Source organism: Heloderma suspectum, chromosome 2 (assembly GCF_057233095.1).
Source record: "Heloderma suspectum isolate Gila_16-S chromosome 2, 16-S_ref, whole genome shotgun sequence".
NCBI lineage: Eukaryota > Metazoa > Chordata > Lepidosauria > Squamata > Helodermatidae > Heloderma > Heloderma suspectum.
The window spans coordinates 318,239,443-318,262,492 of NC_139459.1; the positions used below are offsets into that span (position 1 = coordinate 318,239,443).

The following is a 23,050-nucleotide window of genomic DNA, read 5'->3' on the forward strand; positions in this document are numbered from 1 at the left end:
GCCCAGCTACTCCCCAGAGTGCGCTGCTCTTGCCCCTCAGTTCTGACTTTGCCACATTGAGTGGAGAGGTCTGAAGAGGAGTTCAGCTCACACTCACTTGAACATGAGACGAATTCGCCATGCAATTGCTCCTCCCACCCCCCGCTGCTTTATCTGTGCATGTTCCACAGTGTCAGAACTGGGACTTAAGGGATCGGGGCAGCATGTGCAGCCCCGTGACCTACTCATGGGCTGCTTACTTGATTCAAATCGCTCCTCAAACCCACACTTTCCATGAAGTCTTGGTAGTCCCCATACCTTACTGTAACTGAGCCTAAACTTAAGCATCTGCAATGGAAATAACTGCGTATTCTTTCTCTATTTAGGCCTGCCTCTCCTTCCTCTGTCACTTCCCCCATATAGAATTTTAGACTGTAAGATCCTTGGGGAGGGAACCTGTCCTCCTGTGTTCTCTAAACACTGTGCACACCAATGGCACCATATAAATAAATAGTAGAAGTCAAAAGTTGTCTTTACATGTGGGGTTGATTACACAGCTTTGTAATATTTCATACTCCACTCCCCCCAAATGTAGCCATATTACCTCCTTAACCCACTACAGATATGGCATAGTATCTGTAATGGCTCAACCTTTGTTATGTTTTAAGGCTTTTTATATGTTTAGTGAAAGGATATTCTGAATCGGAACAAATTATTTTCAATTGGATTTGTGTGTGTGTGTGTGTGTGTGTGTTATTTCCATATTTAACTTTAAAACTTTCAACTGTACCTCTAAGAACCACAAAGTTAAATCTAACAAAAGTCTGCATGGGATTTTATGGGCTCTAATGTAATAAGTACTCAGAGTATGGTAGCGCCCTTCCTGTCTCAGTCCAAACCAAGTTTAGAGCAGCTCTGGCCATAATGACAGAAGCCTGATCAGCCAAATGAGCAGCCACTCATATATTCAGCTGGTGACATGTACTATTTAAGCCGGGGTAGGGATACTGTGTGGCCCCAAAGATCTTGTTGGACTCCAACTCCCATCAGTGGAAAGCAACATGGCCAGTGGTTACAAATGATGGGAGCTGTAGTCCAACCACATCTGGAGGGTCACAGGTTTCCCACTCCTGTTTTAAGTGAAGCTTGCACAGGGGACATGCACAGGGGACATGCAGAAAAGCCTTCCCCAACCTGGTGCCCACCAGAAGGTTTGGAACAACTCCCAGGATTCTTGACCATTGGCCATGCTGGCTGGGGACAATGCAACTTGGAGCTCAGAACATCTGGAGGGCACCAAGCTGGGAAAGGCTGCTCTAGATACAACCTGTGTGAGTTCCCATTGACATATTAAAGAAGATCCACCAGCTGATTGCAGAGGTGATTATACGTTCGGCTGGGGAGCTTCTTCAGTTAAGTCTTAGTTGGATGCACATTTCAGTGGAATTAGGATTCTTTGCCCTTTGGGTATATTATTTGCCTTCTAAGTGGTATTTGCCTGAATGATATTCAATACTGAAAGAACATGTCTTCTTTTATGCATGACAGGATATGCTTCAGCAACACAATGTTTCAAAATGGGGGGGAAAAACAGTCAAGCAAACAAAACTGTGCAGAATATTTAATGCGGAAAATACCCAAACAGATTAGAGTGTTAAGCTGCTTTCTGCATAATGATGATAAGAGGGCTATAGATGACTTCTAAACATCTTCATAACATGCCTCTCACAGTTTACTTCTCTAAATTGCTAACAATGGCATGGCAAACCTGCTTTAGCTACACCTGTCTTGTAATTTCCCTTCATTACATTGAAGAGTTGAGATTGATTTACAAATTACCTCCCATGTGATGACAAGTTCAGACCGGCTTCCTCCACCTCCACTCACATTCGCTGGTGCCACTGTGGGAACTGGGAGGGAAAAAACCCCACACACAATTCTGTATAATTATTAACAAGGCATTTATAATTCTATAAAACCCTCCTATTAATGCATGACTATATGAAAGGAGGAGGGAGCATAAAGATACAATGTCCATGGAGAGGTTTATACAATCCTTATTGGCATAGGGACAGTGACACTACAGTACAGACTTTTCTGGCTCACTGCAGATACATTTGGAGCTGACCATGGCTGTACCTTATATGACTAACATGTTGAATTGCACATGGGTTGGGAATGGGGGATAATAGTAGGACTAGGAGTCTGGTTTCCATAGGGATAGAACCAACATTCCTGTATGGACCACTTCATTATAGTCAATCGACAGCAACAGGTACAAAGAGGAAATCACTGCGAATGGCTAAGGCTGGAATCCTGTACCAATTTCTATGGGAGTCCCACTGAATTAAATATAGTCCCACTGAATTAAATGGGACTTACCTCTGAGCAGACATCCATTGGTGTTCAATGTCAGACACTTGAATATCACAGGAATTATCTCACCTCCTCCATGAACTCAGTGGTTCAGACTACAACCTCAATCATCCCCAGCCAGCATGACTATTGTCTGTGCTGGCTGGGACTATGGGGGCTGTAGTCCAACACATCTGAAGGGCACCAGGTTGGGGAAGGCTGATCTATATTGTGAGCCACCAGATACTTTCAAGCTTGATGGGCTGACCCTATCATGCAACCTGACCTCTTGACTATCAGTGTACTGTGTAACCAACTAAACTGCTGCTGTGCCTCCACCAGTTCTATTACACTAGTGGAATGCCTGGACCACTAGCACAACAGGAACAAACAGTTCTTAAATAAACAGTGGGAATGAGCTCCTTTCTATGAGCTCTGTTGGCCTCCCCCATTCCAGAAATGAGCATTTCCACTCATTTCTGATGGATTCTGATTGAAGTACTAGTTCCTGTTGCACTAGTGGTCCATTCCAGTAGTGCGAGGGCAGTATAGGATACTGCCCTAAGACATCTTTTCATTTTTGACAAACTTTGTTCCTTTATGGTTGAATATACTGTCTTTCCCCTTCATGGATCACTACCTTGTTGTGGCGAAGGGGCTTGCATAACTCAGTGAAGCCATAAGCTATGCCGTGCAGGGCCACCCAAGACGGACAGGTCATGGCAGAGAGTTCTGACAAAATGTGGTCCACTGGAGAAGGAAATGGCAACCCACTCCAGGATTCTTGCCAAGAAAACCCCATGGAACGTATCACAAGGCTAAAAGAGATGACGCCGGAAGATGAGCCCCTCAGGTCGGAAGGTGTCCAATATGCTACTGGGGAAGAGCAGAGGGTATTTCCAAGTAGCGCCAGAAAGAGTGAAGCGGCTGGGCCAAACCCGAAAGGACACTCAGCTGTGGATGTGTCTGGTGGTGAAAAGAAAATCCGATGCTGTAAAGAACAATATTGTTTAGGAACCTGGAATGTCAGATCAATGAATCAAGGTAAGCTGGAGGTGGTCAAACATGAGATGGCAAGATTGAACATCGACATCTTGGGAATCAGCGAACTCAAATGGACAGGCATGGGCGAATTTAATTCAGGTGACCATCATATCTACTATTGTGGGCAAGAATCCCTTAGAAGAAATGGAGTAGCACTCATAGTCAACAAAAGGGTGGGAAAAGCAGTACTGGGGTACAATCTTAAAAATGATAGAATGATCTCAGTACGAATCCAAGGCAAACCATTCAACATCACAGTAATTCAAGTCTATGCCCCAACCACTGAGGCTGAAGAAGCTGAGGTTGATGGGTTCTATGAAGACCTACAACACATTCTAGAACTAACACCCAAAAAAGATGTCCTCTTCATCATAGGGGATTGGAATGCTAAAGTAGGAAGTCAAGAAATCCCTGGGATAACAGGCAGGCATGGCCTTGGTGTACAAAATGAAGCAGGACAAAAGCTAATAGAGTTTTGCCAAGAGAACATGCTGATCATAGCAAACACTCTTTTCCAACAGCACAAGAGGCGACTCTACACATGGACGTCACCAGATGGTCAATATCGAAATCAGATTGATTATGTCCTTTGCAGCCAAAGATGGAGAAGCTCCATAGAGTCAGTAAAAACAAGACCTGGAGCTGACTGTGGCTCAGATCATGAGCTGCTTCTTGCAAAATTTCGGCTTAAATTGAAGAACGTCGGGAAAACCACTAAACCGTTCAGGTATGACCTAAATCATATCCCTGATGAATATACAGTGGAGGTGAGGAATAGATTTCAGGGATTAGACCTGATAGACAGAGTGCCTGAGGAACTATGGACGGAGGTCCGTAACATTGTTCAGGAGGCAGCAACTCAATCCATCCCAAAGAAAAAGAAATGCAAGAAAGCCAAGTGGCTGTCTGATGAGGCTTTACAAGTAGCTGAGGAAAGAAGGGAAACGAAAAGCAAGGGAGAAAGGGGAAGATACACCCAACTGAATGCAGAGTTCCAGAGAATAGCAAGGAGAGACAAGAAGGCCTTCTTAAATGAACAATGCAAAGAAATCAAGGAAAACAACAGAATGGGAAAGACTAGAGATCTCTTCAAGAAAATTGGAGATCTGAAGGGAACGTTTTGTGCAAAGACGGGCATGATAAAGGACAAAGAAGGCAGGGACCTAACAGAAGCAGATGAGATTAAGAAGAGGTGGCAAGAATACACAGAAGAACTATACAGGAAAGATCTGAATGTCCCTGATAGCCATGATAGTGCGGTCACTGAACTTGAGCCGGACATCCTAGAGAGTGAAGTCAAGTGGGCCTTAGGAAGCATTAGTAACAACAAAGCTAGCGGAGATGACAATATTCCAGCTGAGCTATTTAAAATCCTAAAAGATGATGCTGTTAAAGTGCTGCATTCAATATGTCAACAAATCTGGAACACTCAACAGTGGCCACAAGACTGGAAAAGGTCAGTTTACATTCCAATTCCAAAGAAGGGCAATGCCAAAGAGTGTTCAAACTACTGCACCATTGCGCTCATTTCACATGCCAGCAAGGTGATGCTCAAAATCCTACAAGCTAGGCTTCAGCAGTATGCGAACCGAGAACTACCGGAAGTACAAGCTGGGTTTAGAAGAGGCAGAGGAACTAGAGATCAAATCACCAACATTCGCTGCATCATGGAGAAAGCAAGAGAATTCCAGAAATACGTCTATTTCTGCTTCATTGACTACGCTAAAGCCTTTGATTGTGTGGATCACAACAAACTGTGGCAAATTCTTAAAGTGATGGGAGTACCAGATCACCTTACCTGTCTCCTGAGAAACCTGTACGAGGGTCAAGAAGCAACAGTAAGAACCAGACATGGAACAACCGATTGTTTCAAAATTGGGAAAGGAGTACGACAAGGCTGCATATTGTCACCCTGCTTATTTAACTTATATGCAGAATACATCATGAGAAATGCCGGGTTGGATGAATCAGAGGTCGGAATTAAGATTGCTGGGAGAATTATCAACAACCTCCGATATGCAGACGATACCACCCTAATGGCAGAAAGCGAAGAGGATCTCAAGAGCCTCTTGTTGAGGGTGAAAGTGGAGAGTGCAAAAGCTGGTCTGAAACTCAACATTAAAAAAACGAAGATCATGGCATCTGGCCCCATCACTTCCTGACATATAGAAGGGGAAGAAATGGAAGCAGTGACAGATTTTACTTTCTTGGGCTCCAAGATCACCGCAGACGGTGACTGTAGCCATGAAATTAAAAGACGCTTGCTCCTTGGGAGGAAACCTATGGCCAACCTAGACAGCATAGTAAGAAGCAGAGACATCACCTTGCCGACAAAGGTCCGTCTAATCAAAGCTATGGTTTTCCCAGTAGTAATGTATGGCTGTGAGAGCTGGACTATAAGGAAGGCTGAGCGCCGAAGAATTGATGCTTTCGAACTGTGGTGCTGGAGAAGACTCTTACGAGTCCCCTGGACTGCAAGGAGGTCAAATCAGTCAATCCTAAAGGAAATCAACCCTGAGTGCTCATTGGAAGGACAGATAATGAAGCTGAAGCTCAAATATTTTGGCCACCTAATGCGAAGAGAAAACTCCCTGGAAAAGACCCTGATGCTGGGAAAGACTGAAGGCAAAAGGAGAAGGGGACGGCAGAGGATGAGATGGCTAGATAGCATCACGGATGCAATGAATATGAACTTGAGCACGCTCCGGGAGAGAGCGAAAGAAAGGAAGGCATGGCGTGCTATGGTCCATGGGGTCACGAAGAGTCGGACACGACTGAACGACTGAACAACAACAACAACATACTGTCTTTATGAAAAAGAATTATATTGTATTTGGGGGGAACCATACCATTTCCCCCTCATGGATCACTGCCTTGTTGTGGTGAAGGGGCTTGTGTAACTCAGTGAAGCCATAAGGTATGCCGTGCAGGGCCACCCAAGATGGACAGGTTACGGCGGAGAGTTCTGACAAAATGTGGTCCACTGGAGAAGGAAATGGCAACCCACTCCAGGATTCTTGCCAAGAAAACCCCATGGAATGTATCACAAGGCTAAAAGAGATGACACCGGAAGATGAGACCCTCAGGTCGGAAGGTGTCCAATATACTACTGGTGAAGAGCAGAGGGTATTTCCAAGTAGCGCCAGAAAGAGTGAAGCGGCTGGGCCAAACCCGAAAGGACACTCAGCTGTGGATGTGTCTGGTGGTGAAAAGAAAATCCGATGCTGTAAAGAACAATATTATTTAGGAACCTGGAATGTAAGATCAATGAATCAAGGTAAGCTGGAGGTGGTCAAACGTGAGATGGCAAGATTGAACATCGACATCTTGGGAATCAGCAAACTCAAATGGACAAGCATGGGCGAATTTAATTCAGTGACCTTCATATCTACTACTGTGGGCAAGAATCCCTTAGAAGAAATGGAGTAGCACTCATAGTCAATAAAAGGGTGGGAAAAGCAGTACTGGGGTACAATCTCAAAAATGATAGAATGATCTCAGTATGAATCCAAGGCAACTATTCAACATCACAGTAATTCAAGTCTATGCCCCAACCACTGAGGCCGAAGAAGCTGAGGTTGATCGGTTCTATGAAGACCTACAACACCTTCTAGAACTAACACCAAAAAAAGATGTCCTCTTCATCATAGGGGATTGGAATGCTAAAGGAGGAAGTCAAGAAATCACCGGGATAACAGGCAGGCATGGCCTTGGTGTACAAAATGAAGCAGGACAAAGGCTAATAGAGTTTTGCCAGGAGAACACGTTGATCATAGCAAACACTCTTTTCCAACAGCACAAGAGGCCACTCTATACATGGACATCACCAGATGGTCAATATCGAAATCAGATTGATTATGTCCTTTGCAGCCAAAGATGGAGAAGCTCTATACAGTCAGTAAAAACAACACCTGGAGCTGACTGTGGCTCAGATCATGAGATACTTGTTGCAAAATTTCAGCTTAAATTGAAGAACGTCGGGAAAACCACTAAACCATTCAGGTATGACCTAAAGCATAACCCTTATGAATACACAGTGGAGGTGAGGAATAGATTTCAGGGATTAGACCTGATAGACAGAGTGCCTGAGGAACTATGGACGGAGGTCCGTAACATTGTTCAGGAGGCAGCAACTCAATCCATCCCAAAGAAAAAGAAATGCAAGAAAGCCAAGTGGCTGTCTGATGAGGCTTTACAAGTAGCTGAGGAAAGAAGGGAAACGAAAAGCAAGGGAGAAAGGGGAAGATACACCCAACTGAATGCAGAGTTTCAGAGAATAGCAAGGAGAGACAAGAAGGCCTTCTTAAATGAACAATGCAAAGAAATCGAGGAAAACAACAGAATGGGAAAGACTAGAGATCTCTTCAAGAAAATTGGAGATCTGAAGGGAACGTTTTGTGCAAAGACGGGCATGATAAAGGACAAAGAAGGCAGGGACCTAACAGAAGCAGATGAGATTAAGAAGAGGTGGCAAGAATACACAGAAGAACTATACAGGAAAGATCTGAATGTACAATTGTACAATTGTGCTCATTTCACATGCCAGCAAGGTGATGCTCCAAATCCTACAAGCTACAAGCTTCAGCAGTATGAACCGAGAACTCCTGGAAGTACAAGCTGGGTTCCGAAGAGGCAGAGGAACTAGAGATTAAATCACCAATATTCGCTGGATCATGGAGAAAGCAAGAGAATTCCAGAAAAACATCTATTTCTGCTCCATTGACTACGTTAAAGCCTTTGATGGTGTGGATCACAACAAACTGTGGCAAATTCTGAAAGAGATGGGAGTACCAGACCACCTTACCTGTCTCCTGAGAAACCTGTACAATGGTCAAGAAGCAACAGTAGGAACCAGACATGGAACAACCGAGTAGTTCCAAATTGGGAAAGGAGTACGACAAGGCTGTATATTGTCGCCCTGCTTATTTAACTTATATGCATAGTACATCATGAGAAATGCTGCCTTGGATGAATCACAGGTCAGAATTAAGATTGCCGGGAGAATTATCAACAACCTCAGATACGCAGATGATACCACCCTAATGGCAGAAAGCGAAGAGGATCTAAAGAGCCTCTTGTTGAGGGTGAAAGTGGAGAGTGCAAAAGCTGGTTTGAAACTCAACATTAAAAAAAACTAAAATCATGGCATCTGGCCCCATCACTTCCTGGCATATAGAAGGAGAAGAAATGGAAGCAGTGACAGATTTTATTTTCTTGGGTTCCAAGATCACTGCAGTCGGTGACTGTAGCCATGAAATTAAAAGACGCTTGCTCCTTGGGAGGAAACCTATGGCCAACCTAGACAGCATAGTAAGAAGCAGAGACATCACCTTGCCGACAAAGGTCCGCATAATCAAAGCTATGGTTTTCCCAGTAGTGAATGTATGGCTGTGAGAGCTGGACTATAAGGAAGGCTGAGCGCCGAAGAATTGATGCTTTCGAACTGTGGTGCTGGAGAAGACCCTTACGAGTCCCCTGGACTGCAAGGACGTCCAATCAGTCCATCTTAAAGGAAATCAACCCTGACTGCTCATTGGAAGGACAGATACTGAAGCTGAAGCTCAAATATTTTGGCCACCTAATGCGAAGAGAAAACTCACTGGAAAAGACCCTGATGCTGGGAAAGATTGAAGGCAAAAGGAGAAGGGGACGGCAGAGGATGAGATGGCTAGATAGCATCACCGATGCAATGAATATGAACTTGAGCACACTCTGGGAGAGAGCGGAGGACAGGAAGGCCTGGCATGCTATGGTCCATGGGGTCACGAAGAGTTGGACACGACTTAATGACTGAACAACAACAACAACATACCATTTTTGCTGCTGCCATTCACTTTGGATGAACTGTGTTAGATTTGCAAAAGTTCAAGAAGGGGAATGGGATGGTTAACTAAATGAAGAATTGAAGAGCCTTGCAAGCCAAGCTCAACTAACATTCCACTGTTCCATGAACCAGTTAATGCTCAATTAGTGCTTGTGTCAAATGAGTTCAGTATTTACTGTATTTGCATGGAAAAGAAATTTATACCACTGCTCAACAAAGCCTCAATTGGGTCATAGTTGAGAAGCAGATGAAAATTTATGGTTAACTGCATCGGCAGAAGCTCAATTAATCCTCCGCTCCATTTTAATGAAATGAGCAGTGGCTCATTTGCCTCCAGGAATGTATGAATGCTCGATCGGGTTTGAGCTGGCAATGTAGACCTTATAAGACAGACTTTCTCATTCACCCTTTCATCGCTATTTATTTGTTGCACCTGTTGCTCTGAGGCTGATTTTAATTAGCATTCCAGAATCTTAGCAGCCAGCTGCATGGCAGAATTGCTTCCCTATTGTCTGTGGAATGTTTAAGCAGTCAAGTGGGTAGAGTTTATCCGAATCCCTTTAGATCAATCTTTTAACCTGCACATAGCATCAGTGCTACTGTTCTATTTCTGTATCTTGTACAACCCAGATTTCAACGATCCAAAGCAGGGGATATCCAACCTCCATAAAGCCCTCCACTAAAGGTCAAAGTTTAAAGAAACTTTGGCAAAAACAATAGTTTATTTCTTGCTTCCTGGAATTCTACAGTCTATAAAATACTCTGTACAGGACAAGAAGGAAGAACTTAAACACAGTTCCTATATAACATACTTTGCTTAACTGTTCGCCATACATATACTTCCCCAGTATTTAGCTATAAAAATGTGTGCATCATTAACACAGGGATGGGTTGATGTTTTCCTTTCTTTCCCAGGGTCTATCTTAAATTTGAAATGTAAGAAGACATATTCAGGATTTTATAATAACAGTTAAGGAATAATTATAATCTGCGTTAAGCATTCCCTAGCATGTACTTTTGCTTAAAAACATGCGAAATGCCTTCCTGCGTGTAGCTCATTGTTGTTTCCAACAATTCCAACAACCAGTACACACTAGGTCAGGGGTGGGGAAACTTTTTCATCCCAAGGGCCTCATTATCTTGGGGCTAACCTTCCATGGGCTGCATGCCAGCGGTGGGTGGGCCCCTGCAAAAAGTGGGTGGAGCAAAAAGCTGAGGACCTGCAAAAGGTGGGTGGAGCAAAAGATAAAGTGTGTATGGCCACTCCACACACAGTCTGTCTCATACACAACACCAAACACACACACACACGAAGATCCCCCCTCTAGCAATTAGCCTTGAAAGAAAGCTTCTTATTGGAACCATTGCAGCCAATGGGCAGCTTTTTCAAAGTCCAATTGCTTTTGAGGGTGATTTTCAGCAAAGCAGTTACTGGTGTCCATGGGTAAGGTTCATGCTTCCTTCCCCAGCTGCAATCTCACCAAGTTCCCCCCTCCCCACACCAAGCTGCAATTACACGTGAAAAAATCCTTCCACTGGCTTTTCCCCAGCCTAATAGTCATATGGGGTGAGGACTTTTTGGCAGGGGGTCACAACATGCAAGGCAGAGGATTACTCCTTCCATCCCCAGATATAAGCCCCACACATTACCCCTTGCACTGCAATTAGGCTTTTAAAAAGCCTTCCATTGATGCCAATGGAAAGCTTCTTTCAAGCCTAGGTGCTGGGGGCCCATGGGCTGGTTGGAAAAGCCTTGTAGGCTACATCTGGCCCACAGGCTGCAGGATCACCACCTTTGAACGAGGTGATGCAATCGAAATTAGCTGGTGATCCACCATTGGACAATCCACCTTATGCACAGCCCTGCCTTAAAACATGATTCGTTAACATTTGATCATTGGGTACAGAGTGAGGGAATAGGGGCAGAGCTGTTCAAAGGGTCTGGTGGATTTCAGATACATTCTCCAAGACCAGCCAACCCACGTGACCCTTACTGACTTCTCCCATGACCACATGTACAATAATAGGGATGGCGGAGAATTTCTCCCCGAATCTTCGGGGGGCTGAGCGCCAACGCATTCGGCCCCCCGAAATTGGCGGTGAAATTCTCTGCCCCCCCACCCTGCCCCGGGATGGGACTTACCTTTGGTGAATGTCCCTCCCGGCGGCGGGTCCCGGCGGCGGTTTGTCGGCCTTTCGTCAGGGGCGGGGGTGGCAGCCAGTCTTCCGATCAGCTGCCACTGCCGCCATTACAAGGTAAAGTGTTTAAAAACAACAACAACCCCGTGATAGGCTACGTAACGATTAACATAGCCTATCACAGCTAGATCTCCAAAGTCAGCCATGATAGGCTACGTAAATCGTTACGTAGTCTATCACGGGTGACTTTGGAAAAAAAAAAAGTGCGTACGCAAATGGTGGTGGCCTATTGGCGCCGCCATTTGCGTTCCTTATTTGGTCCCGGTAGTCTACGTAAAGATTTACGTAGACTACGGCGTAGTCTACATAAATCTTTACGTAGACTACCTGGACCAAATAAGGAACGCAAGTGGCAGCGCCCATAGGCCACCGCCATTTGCGTACGCGCTTTTTTTCCCCAAAGTCACCCGTGATAGGCTACATAACGATTTACGTAGCCTATCATGGCTGACTTTGGAGATCTAGCCGTGATAGGCTACGTTAATCGTTACGTAGCCTATCATGGTTTGTTTGTTTTTTTTACTTTTTGTTTCGTGGCCGGGGAGACGGGGCACTTCTCCCCAGCCTGAATTTCGGCTGGGCAAGGCGGGGAGCCCCCTCCCCTGGCCTGAATTTCGGCTGGGCGAGGCGGGGCGGCTCCCCCCCTCACCTGAACTTCGGGGGGAGAAGCGAAGCGCCTCCCCCCCATCGCACCCCTGCGAAAAGGTAAGTGACTTTCGTACATCCCTACAATAGATGTGGAAAAGACCAAAGCAGCTATGCCTATATGGGACTCCCAGGACTCACATAAATGGGCTGAGCGGACTGAGAGATCTGTGTCTTCTGCACTCAGACCATTCTCAGGGCCTTGGCAGTACTCAACCTATGAACTTGCTGAGAATATCTAATACCAACTTAAATTTGGTATCCTGACATTTCTCCAAGGAAGTAAAATCTAATCAAATAGAGGGGGTGAATACAACCAGACAGTCGTCCTTCATGCCTGAACCCTGCACTAGTTGGGATCCCCTTTCCAACAAGCCATCAGGGAGACTACCTTTCCATTGTGCCTGGAAACTTCTCCCCTTCCCCAGTGCAGGATTTTGTATTATATTTATAATAAGTTATTACTTAGATTAGTATGTGAACTATTTCAACAGCCAATTATTAGCCACAAAGTAAAGTACAAAATAAGGATAAAAATATTAATAAATGATAACAAATGAGCAGTGGTCTCCAAATGTCTGTTTTGCATCTTGATCATCACTGGAGGGTGTGTGTTTTTGAGCCATTATGATTTCGTTTGGCAGAGAATGGAGTTACATTTTTAAGGGAATTCTAAGCCCATCCGCACAATTTCAGGTAACTTACTTGATGCTTTAGTTCTTAGTAGCTCAGATGGTGTGCTTGGCTCTCCAATCCCAACACTGTTGCCAGCCGCAACTCGAAATTCATATTCAACCCAAGGATTTAGATCAACTACTGTTGCTGTGTGGGTCTGTCCATTAATAACTTCAGGAACTAAAGATAAAACAAAAAGGTTAAGGGACAGCAATTTGAAATATAGCAGAGAATGTCAGTCAGGAAAGTGTACCTGTTGAAACGGCCTGCCATCCAACTGAAAAGGGAGTCCTTGCTTGAACAGTGTATATCTGGACTGGACTGTTATTATCTACTCCTGGTCTCCAGTTTAACACTGCAGTTGTACTTGAAACATGTTCAATACTAACATCTTTGGGTGGACCTGGAGTGCCTTATAAAAAAGAAAAAAAATCCATATGAATTTAGGAAAAGCGTTTGAAGTTGTGTCACTCTTTAGAGTTTAGTTGTGAATATGGTATTCATTCACTAGATTTATTATGGATGGTTTTTGCAGTTAGAAATCAAGTATCCTACTTCAGTCCCCTGCCTCTAACACAGGATGACTTCTTCTGGCTAAAACATCTCACACAGATGCCTCTGTCTAGTTTTAACTTGGAGTTGTTTCTCAAAATATTACAAGCTAAACTAGACTAAAGAATTCTGTCCCCACTTTCTGGGCAATCGCTAAAGATAGTTCTCTTCTGTCTCCAGCCACATAGCCCATCAACTCTCAACCCAAACATCCTTTCTGCTCATGCTGTTGCTTCAAAACTGAATTTGCAAATGAAGGCATTTCTTCATTTCTGCTGTAGCAGATGGCAACCTCACACTGACCTGTGTCAGCTCCCAGCCAATGTGGCCAGGATGCATGAATCAACTCCCAGGTGCACAATTCAATTTCAGCACACAGTGGAACTGAAAGACAAATTATACTTCCAAAACCAAATCCCATGTGCAACCATGACCAAATCACCTTCATTCCTATTCCTTTGTGACCCATGGCAGTTGCTGTCCTACCTTAAACACATTCAGTCAAATCCTTCATATGTACAGAGCACAAAACCACTTGCACCTATTTTTCTGAAATTTGGCAGGTGTAATTCCCTCTTAAGGGGCTACTATGCCTACATATTTCATTCAGTTCTGACGAAGAAGATAAAAATGTATGGCTATTTAACACTTTCCCCTGATAGTCAATGGTAGGCATGAAGGTTTGGATTTCTTAATCTTGACTCGGGTTTGCTACCCAAGCCAAAGCAGGCATCCTCAAGATTGGTCCATCTCGAATTTCTCCAGCATCCCTAGCCACATCACACTGCTGCTTCATATTCAGCTAATGGTCCACTAAGACACATAGATCCTTTTCACATGTACCACCGCCAAGCCAGGTCACCCCCATCCTATACTCGTGCCTTTGGTTGTGTTTGTATCTAAATGCAAGACTTGACATTTATCTCTGTTGAATTTCATCTTGATACTATAGTTTGGTCCAGTGTTACAGCCTGTCAAGGTCATTTTGAATCTTGATTCTGACTTCAGTGGCATTAGCTATCCTGACCTTAACCATCCCTCGGCTGCTGTTGGCCCAGCTGGGGTACTGGGAGAAAGGGTTACGTTCCCCCTCACTCAGCAGCATTGCTCCAAACCAATTCACCCTGGCCCAATTCGCCCCACCCTGGCCCCCACAGTGAAAACAGAAACAGGAGATCCAATTAGGATTCTTCTGCAGCATATTGTCTAGCTCTGATATGATCATGCCACTCTAATTTTAACATTTCAATTTAGTGTGAGTCACCAGACTGTAACAATATTCCTTTTTCTAGCAGTGTGTACAGTAAAATAATACTTCTGTTAATAAAATTAGCTGTCAAAATCAGTAGTGGTGAATATGCTGAGAAGGTATTTTCATCAGTGTGTGCTTTTCCTGATCCTCACGTGTCCATGCTGGCAATTTCAAGGAGAGGGAAACACTGGTGTAATATATGAGTCATCACACTACATGACAGTAGGAACCTTAATAAAGTTCTTACCTCTTCAAGGAAAGAAATTATTCAAAAGAAAGTGAACAAAGATGCTGAACCCCCAATGAATGAGAAGAACTGAGCTTCTCGAGGGCTTGTACAGAGACTGCATAGGCTGGTCATGTGCCCTGCTTTACAGAAGACGGTCCTCTCTTTGAAAGGTGGTCCTGTCCTGTCCAAGTCCAGTTTAAAGATAAAGAACCATAAGAAGGGAGAGCAGGGGCCTCGGAGGTACCCATCAGCCTGGGCAGCAGAGTGAGCAGGCAGGCGCACAGGTCACCTGGGCAGTTTTTCTCAGTGCATGGGTAGATGCACTGTATGTCTATTTAAATTACAACTAGTGCCCCACCCCGCATCCAGCTTGCCTGGGGGGGGCATTGCAGATGGGGGGAAGGAGAGCAGACCCACCTGGCAGCCATTGGCTGCTCGGCTGTGGGACCACCAGAGGTGGGAGGGGATGGAGAGGCCTCTTTTAGCCCTCCGTGCCCCTCCTGAACACCTCTTGGATGCGTGGCTGCCTAGCGTGCAACATGGGCTCTGCAGCCGAGGGAGGAGCAGCGGTGGTGCATTCAGCAGTGGCAGGGCTTTTGGTGGTGTGTCTCCACCCCAGGCTGAGGATCAGCCAACGTTCTTGCCGTTCTTAATCGTGACTCAGGTTTGCTACCCAAGCCAAAGCAGGCAGCCTCCAAATTGGTCAGAGCAGAATTGGGCCATTTTCTGAAGCGCCGAATTGGGATCTGAGTCAAGTCTTGTGATAAGTGCACACTACTAATAGATAGGTAGACAGACAGACAGACAGACAGACAGGAAGTAGATATCATCCTTACACTGCTGTAGACATATACCCAGATATATGAGAGAGAAAGTAGTTTGAGGAAGAAATAATGCCTGCTGTCTGAGTGTGTTAGTTGCCCATGAGGCAAATTTTAGTCTGAAGGGAATATATAACAATAGAAAATATATATGATCTGCAGATTATGAGTTGTTTACATTTTATTCAACCAGCTTCTCTGATGCTGAAGTATATCATATTCTTCTTGGCGTTACAGGTACTTGGAATTTTACAGTTAATAGACTTACCCCTTACAATTATTTCTGCTGTTTCAGATAGAATGTCCATAGCTGTTTGCACTGTGCATGTGTATTTCCCAGAATGATTTAGCTGAATATTTCTTATCATAAGGTCCCCTACAGATTCCTTGAGATAAAAAGGAGAGAAAGATAGAACTAATCACACATAATGTATTTTCCATAATGGATATTTTTGTAACTTACTAAATATTAATAAAAATGCAATTTTAAAATTAAATTATGCATTACTGTCATCAGTTTCTTTCGTTTAGACATTTTTATTATGGCTTCTCACAAATAATGCAAATACTGAAAGCAAAAATAAATGGATGTGGCTATATAAAGCAATAAAGCTTCTGGTGGGAGGATTCTGGAAATAGGTACATGGAGGACATAAACCCTGACCTTTGGCATCGGACAGAAGCCACATGCCATAGCAACATGTCCAGTGATTTTTTGGGAGCCAGTATAAATGCAAGGTAGACCTCCAGTAGAATAAGGCATTGTCAATCATGTCTGGCAGGGAGCACACCATTCCTACTCGTTGGTGGAACCTAGAGAGGGAATGTAAGTTGGGTTCTTCCTCAGTTTATTTATTTAAAATATTTTTATCCCATTCATCAGCCAAAATAGCTCCTGGAGCAGCTTACATATGATCAGTAAGACAAGACAGTCCCTGACCACAAGCTTACAACCCCATGACACACAAGGGAAAAAGGAATAGTGAGGAAAGAAGAAAAAAAGTATTTCAGCAGGGCTGGTGGAATGGCTCTGCTTCCCACTGCCATCTCGTTCAGTATCCACTGCTGGAGTGGCTGCTGCTGGTGGCAGCTGAGGGAGGAGATGGTCTTCAAAAGGGCTGGTGGAAAGAATGTTGCAGAACCTTCCTCAGTTGCAGGAAAAAACATTGAGATACCCAGGCTGTGTGCCCCACTGACAACTGCAGTTACTTGGAGCTTCTTTGCCAGAAGCTTTCTCGTTTACAGCCTTGCCTAGGAATATATGTCCATTGGATAGTTGTTAGTGGTTTTTTTTTTTAAAAAAAATATGGTCTTGGCTGTATACTTGAAGGAGCCTTACACTGACAAAAAATGCAAAATCTTTTCAGTTTTCAATCCATTCTAAGGTTACTGCTGGCATCCCTTGCCAAAGAGAAAGGTAGCTAGCTATATTCTAGCTTGCCAGTTTCTTCAAGGGACAAAGTGTCAAGCATCCGAAGCCATCAGAGGGAGAGAGCACAGCCTAAATAGAAACTGATAGACTGCATTTTTATTATCATTTGTTAGGTTTAAATGGTAATACAGATTTAGATTTAAGATCATTTTTAAAACAAACTGAATAAAAAACAAATAATTGTGGCTCTTTGAGTTCACGGTGCATATTAGAAACAGTGGAAATGTTGGAAAGATATTTCTCATGTGATTTAAGTATGAGACTTCTTTTTTAAATAGTGATTAAAACAACAACAACCCACAACTTTGATTAAAGGATAGTCTACTAAACTTACTCCTCCAGCTCTTTCAAAATGAGTCATTCTTCTTTTAAAATCTATAGTATCTCCATTAAATGACCATGAAAACGCAACCTCAATAGATGGATCTTTGGATACTTGACAAGGCAGGACTATACTTTCTCCAACAGTAACATCCATGTTAGAAGGTGGAGTAGTAATGACAGTTCTTTCTGTTGGGCACGGGCAGAAGGAAAAAAAAAATCATTCTTTGTTGCAAAAGAGGTTACAAAAAGTGTCAGTTACAAGAACTTAGAAGAAGTTATAAAATCACAGTTACTTCAGAAATAATTACCAAGATCCTAAAGGTCTTGATTTTTCAATGGCAACAGTTAAAAAAAAGCGTGCAAGTCATTTCAATTATACTCCGGGCCTCTTCATTAACAAAAATTCTAGTTTGCTTAAGGGTCAAAGAAAGAGTTATAGTTTTTATTCCCTCAACCCCTTGCTATTGTTAGTATGATTGCCAGGTAAATTAGAGATAACAACTCCCCTGTAATAAGCAGTTTAGGCAAATAAAGTGTATGTGGATGAAAGCACTACACAATCATACGCATATGCATGCAAATAAAATATAACAACAAGCCTAGTCATGGGGATTAATACTATATAAATTATGCTATAGCTGATAGGAGAAAAGAGATGGGAAAAGAAATGTTGAGGAGTGTCTTTAAAAAATGGCAACAATAGGGTCATCAATAGAGAATGGAACAAATAATCATGGGACTCCAGTGTTTCCAACCAGAAGAGGCTCTGGAAATGTATACCAGAAAATATCTAAATACAATATATCCTGCATGTGTTTTGGAAACAGGCTAGAAAGCTTTGTGATTTTCTTTCCAAACCCACCACTCTGACACCCTGATCCTACAAACTGCCATGCCAACAAAGTGGTACTTTGAACCAAACACAAATACACCTTCAAACATAAGAACATGGATTTTATTAATTAATTAAATGTATTAATCGCCCATCTGGCTGGTCACCCAGCCACTCTGGGCCATGTACAACAACAAAACAGTTAAAACAATAAAATTCTACATTAAAAACATTATAAAAAATACCCTAACCCACCCCAAATGCCTGCCTGAACAACCATGTTTTTAATGCGCGGCGGAAGCTCATTAAAGAGGGGGCATGGCGGAGTTCCCTAGGGAGGGAGTTCCACAGAGTGGGGGCCATCACAGAGAAGGCCCTCTCCCTCGTCCTCACCAGCCTAGCTGTCCTGGCTGATGGGACAGAGAGAAGGCCATCTGAGGCTGATCTTGTTGAGTGGCCTATCTGGTGTTGCTGGAGGCGCTCCTTAAGATAGGCTGGGCCGGAACCATATAGGGTTTTAAAGGTCCAAACCAACACCTTGAATTTGGCCCAGAAAACAACTGGTAACCAGTGCAACTCCTTCAGCACTGGAGTGATGTGACCTCGCCAGCGGCTGCCTGTAATCAGGCAAGCTGCCATGTTCTGTACCAGCTGCAGCTTCTGAACTGTCTTCAAGGGTAACCCCATGTAGAGCACATTACAGTAGTCTGAATGAGAGGAGACCAGGGCATGTACTACCGATGGGAGCAGGTGGTTGGAAAGGTAGCAGTGCAGCCGCCATATCAGATGGAGTTCGTACAGCGCTGTCCGGCTCACAGCTGACACCTGAGCCTCCATGGACAGCTGGGAGTCTAAAATGAACCCCAGGCTGCAGACATGGTCTTTTAAGGGTAGCTGTACCCCATTCAACACCAGGTCAACATCCCCCAGCCTCCTCTTGTCTCCCACCAAAAGTACCTCGGTCATGTCAGGGTTCAGCTTCAGCTTATTCCTCCCCATCCAGCCACTCACCATCTCCAGACATTTGGATAGGGATTCTATGGCCAACCTTGGTAAAGATTTGAACGAGAGGTAGAGCTGCGTGTCATCCGCATATTGATGACCCCAAACCTCCTGACGATAGCTCCCAGTGGCTTCATATAGATGTTAAATAGCATCGGAGAGAGGATGGAACGCTGTGGCACCCCATAAGTGAGCGGCCACGGGTCTGAAACCTCCTCTCTAGGGATGTACGAAAATCACTTACCTGTTCGCGGATTATGTTTATGGTTTGGGGGGGAGGCGTTCCGTCCCTCCCCCCGGAATCCTCCACAGCCAGCTGTGCTCTGAGGCAGCTCTGCGGAGCAGCCGGCGAGTCCCAGCCAGGCCAGAGCCATCCGCAGCCAGATTTCCAGCCGCGGAGGGCTCGGGGGGGGGGGGAAGGCGTACGCAAATGATGGTGGCTACAGCCGCCACCATTTGTGTTCCTTATTTTTGATGTCTTAATCTACGTAAATATTTACGTAGAGTAAGACGGCGAAAATAAGGGGAATGCAAATAGTGTAGTGGACGCTATTTGCGTTCCCCTTATTTTCGCCATCTTAGTCTATGTAATTATTTACGTAGACTAAGACGGCCCAAAATAAGGAACGCAAATGGCAGCGGCCATAGCCGCCGCCATTTGCATACGCCTTTTTTTTTTACCCAGACGTTTTAGGCTACATAAAAACTTACGTAGCCTATCACGTGTGTGTAAAAAAAAATAAAATGCAAATGGCGGCGGCAGCAGCTGGTCAGAAGACCAGCCGCTGCCGCCGCCACCCAGAAGATCCACCCCAGGTAAGTCTCATCCGGGGGGGATCCGCAGGGGTGGTGGAGAGGTGGCAGGCTGTTCCGCCACAGATTTCGGGGGGCCAAATGCACTGGCATTCAGCCTCCCCGAGATCCGTGGCGGAATTCTCTGCCATACCTACTCCTCTCCCAGTGCTACCCTCTGGTACCTGCTGGAGAGGAAAGACCAGTCGACCGGAACCACCACAATATGGTGTCTCCAATGTCCAACCCCTCCAGGTGGTCCAGGAGGATACTGTGGCCAATGGTATCAAAAGCTGCTGAGAGGTCGAGGAGAACAAGGAAGGAGCATTCGCCTCTATCCAGAGCCCTCCTCATATCATCCACCAAGGCGACCAAGGCTGTTTCTGTCCCATGCCCAAGCCTGAAGCCCGACTGAAATGGATCTAGATAATTGGCTTCTTCCATGTGTGCCCTCAACTGCATTGCCACCACCTGCTCAATCACCTTGCCCCAAAATGGCAGATTCAAGACTGGGTGAAAGTTGTTCAGAACTTGGGGATCCAAGGAGGGCTTCTTTATGTGCGGTCTTATCACTGCCTCCTTGAGGGCTGATGGCATCACTCCCTCATCAAGGGAGGCATTCACCACCACCCTGATCCCTTCAACCAATCTCTCTCTGCAGCCCATAATGAGCCAAGATGGGCAAGGATCAAGTAAGCAGGTGGTCAGCCTTACAGATGAAAGCACCTTGTCCACTTCATCAGAAGGAAGAAACTGGAATCGATCCCACAAAACCGGTTTGCCACAGACCGCCTCCTCACTAACTGTATCCACAGCGCATGGAATAACACTCCTAATCCGATCAATTTTATCTGCAAAGTGCCTTGCCAAGGCCTCACAGGAGGCCTTAGAATGCTCCAGCGGTTCCAGAGCCACTGAACTGACCAGGCTCCGGACCACTTGGAACAGCCTCCTGGGACAGCACTCTGCGGACACAATAGAGGCAGCATAATATTCCTTTTTTGCTGCCTTCACTGCCATGTGATAGGCTGAAGATACAGCTGTAGCCCATGTCTGATCGTCTTTGCAGCGAGACCTCTGCCACTGCCGCTCTAGCTGTCTCATCTCCTGTTTCAGAGCTCGTTACCACAGATTGAACCATGGTGCAGTCCGAGCCCTGTTCAGGGGGAGAGGGCGTTTCGGAGCCACCCAATCTAATGCCCCAGTGATTGCGGCATTCCAGCCATCCACCAGGGTCTCGACCAAGTGGCTGTTGGTGTGCTCCAGAGAATCCCCAAGCACGTTCAGGAATCCATTCAGATCCATAAGACGCCTGGGGCGGACCATTTTAATGGGTCCTCCACCCCTGCAGAGGGGTTGTGGAACCGAGAATTCCAACATCACTAGATAGTGATCTGACCATGACAAGGGGGTGGTGGATATACTCCCGACTTCCAGATCACTCCCCACTTCTCCAGAAACAAACACAAGGTCTAGCGCAAGGTGGGCCCAGTTAAAATAGGGTGCAGCTCCCAGGAAGCCATGATCTCCATAAAGTCCCAAGGTGCCCCTGTGAGGATGGCCTCTGAATGTAAATTGAAGTCCCCTAACACCAATAAGTTAGGGGACTGCACTTGCACATCAGAGACCACCTCTAAGGATTGTACCCTTAGAGGACTGTCCTTTATTTGAAGGGCTGTCAGAGGACAGTCCTCTATTTGAAGATGTTCCCTATTTGAAGGGTTACTCCTCTAAGTCTGTTTTAAAGACGAAGACACCAAAGTAGGTAGAGTTGCTTGAAGTTGCCTTGAAGTTGCTCATCAACAGTTAGCACCTGGACAGCAGACTGAACAGTTAGGCACACAGGTCACCTGGTGACACTCCTTCCCACTGTGATTACATGGTTATTTCTATTTAACTTGTAGTAATTATTAGGGTTGTGCAGGGATGCCCAGACCCACTCTGGAGGCCAATTCGGAGCTTCTGAATTTGCCCCAACCTACGTTGGGCGATCCAGAGCTGGGCCAACCTGTTTCAGCCTCTGGATCTGAAGCATGATCTGGACAGCTGAAGCACCCCCCTCCCCTGCCACACAAGCCCTGTGCCTGCACAACCCTCCCAGCCCTGCAAGCCCCGCACCCACTCCCTGCCCAGACGCATGGGCCCCCTGCTCCTCCTTACCTGGACCCAGGCGGAGTGCCTGCAGCCACCGGAGGAAGTCGCCATTTTCTTTTAAAATGGTGACTCTTCTTCTTCTTCCGGCTAGTTAATGGTGCATAGATTGCAGCTGTGAAGGGTCCATGTGCGCTATATTACAAGTGTAAATGGCCCATTTATGCCTGTAATATTGCATAGATGGCCCCTTTATGGCCGCAATCTACACACCATTTATTTACCGGAAGAAGAAGAGTCGCCATGGTGACTCCCTCCAAGACAGCGATGGCTGCAGGTGCTCCTCATGGGTCCAGGTAAGGAGCAGGGCACTTGGGCAGCTGGGCAGGTGGCTGCCCAGATTGGGCCAAAGAGGCCCAAAGCACTCTGGAGTGGTCTAACCCACTTCTTGCCACTCCCAACCCATTCTAGACCACTTCTGCCAGAATCACCCCAATCTGCTTTGGGATCCAGGATTCGGGCTGAAGTGGTGCACAGCCTTAGTAATTATGTCTAAATTGGCATCTATACATGTAAATAAGCATATGCAAATTTTATGCCTATCAATGACCTCTTTTGTCCTCTCCTTTGGTGATGTGTAACTGGCCACCCTAATCCTGACCACTAACCTAGTACTGGTAAACAACATTCCTGCCTTTGTCTCATAGTTAGTTGCAGAGATTCTTACGGCCAAACAAGATGTGATGTTAACTGCATGGAAGCAAATAATGCACATTTAAAAAATGTAGATAGATGCCACATGTGTGTGTGTGTGTGTGTGTATGAGAGAGAGAGAGAGAGAGAGAGGGAGGGAGGGAGGGAGGGAGGGAGGGAGGGAGGGCAGGGTTGGGACCACAGCTCACCAAGTTAACCCTACAGATCACAACAGAGCCTTACCTTCACAACTTCCCCGTGAGAAGTTAGTTTAGACTGAACACCTAAACACACCTACTTTTCCCGAAG

At 45.2% G+C, this 23,050-nt stretch overlaps 1 protein-coding gene across 1 annotated transcript in view; it reads right to left on the reverse strand.

The window, feature by feature from the left end:
* Positions 1 to 23,050, reverse strand: part of CNTN6 (contactin 6) — a 247,999-nt gene that overhangs the window by 47,320 nt on the left and 177,629 nt on the right. Inside the window, 5 exon segments of the mRNA XM_084840343.1 lie at positions 1,819 to 1,889; positions 12,752 to 12,901; positions 12,975 to 13,133; positions 15,844 to 15,961; positions 17,342 to 17,517. Coding sequence (XP_084696469.1) covers positions 1,819 to 1,889; positions 12,752 to 12,901; positions 12,975 to 13,133; positions 15,844 to 15,961; positions 17,342 to 17,517 — 674 coding nt within the window.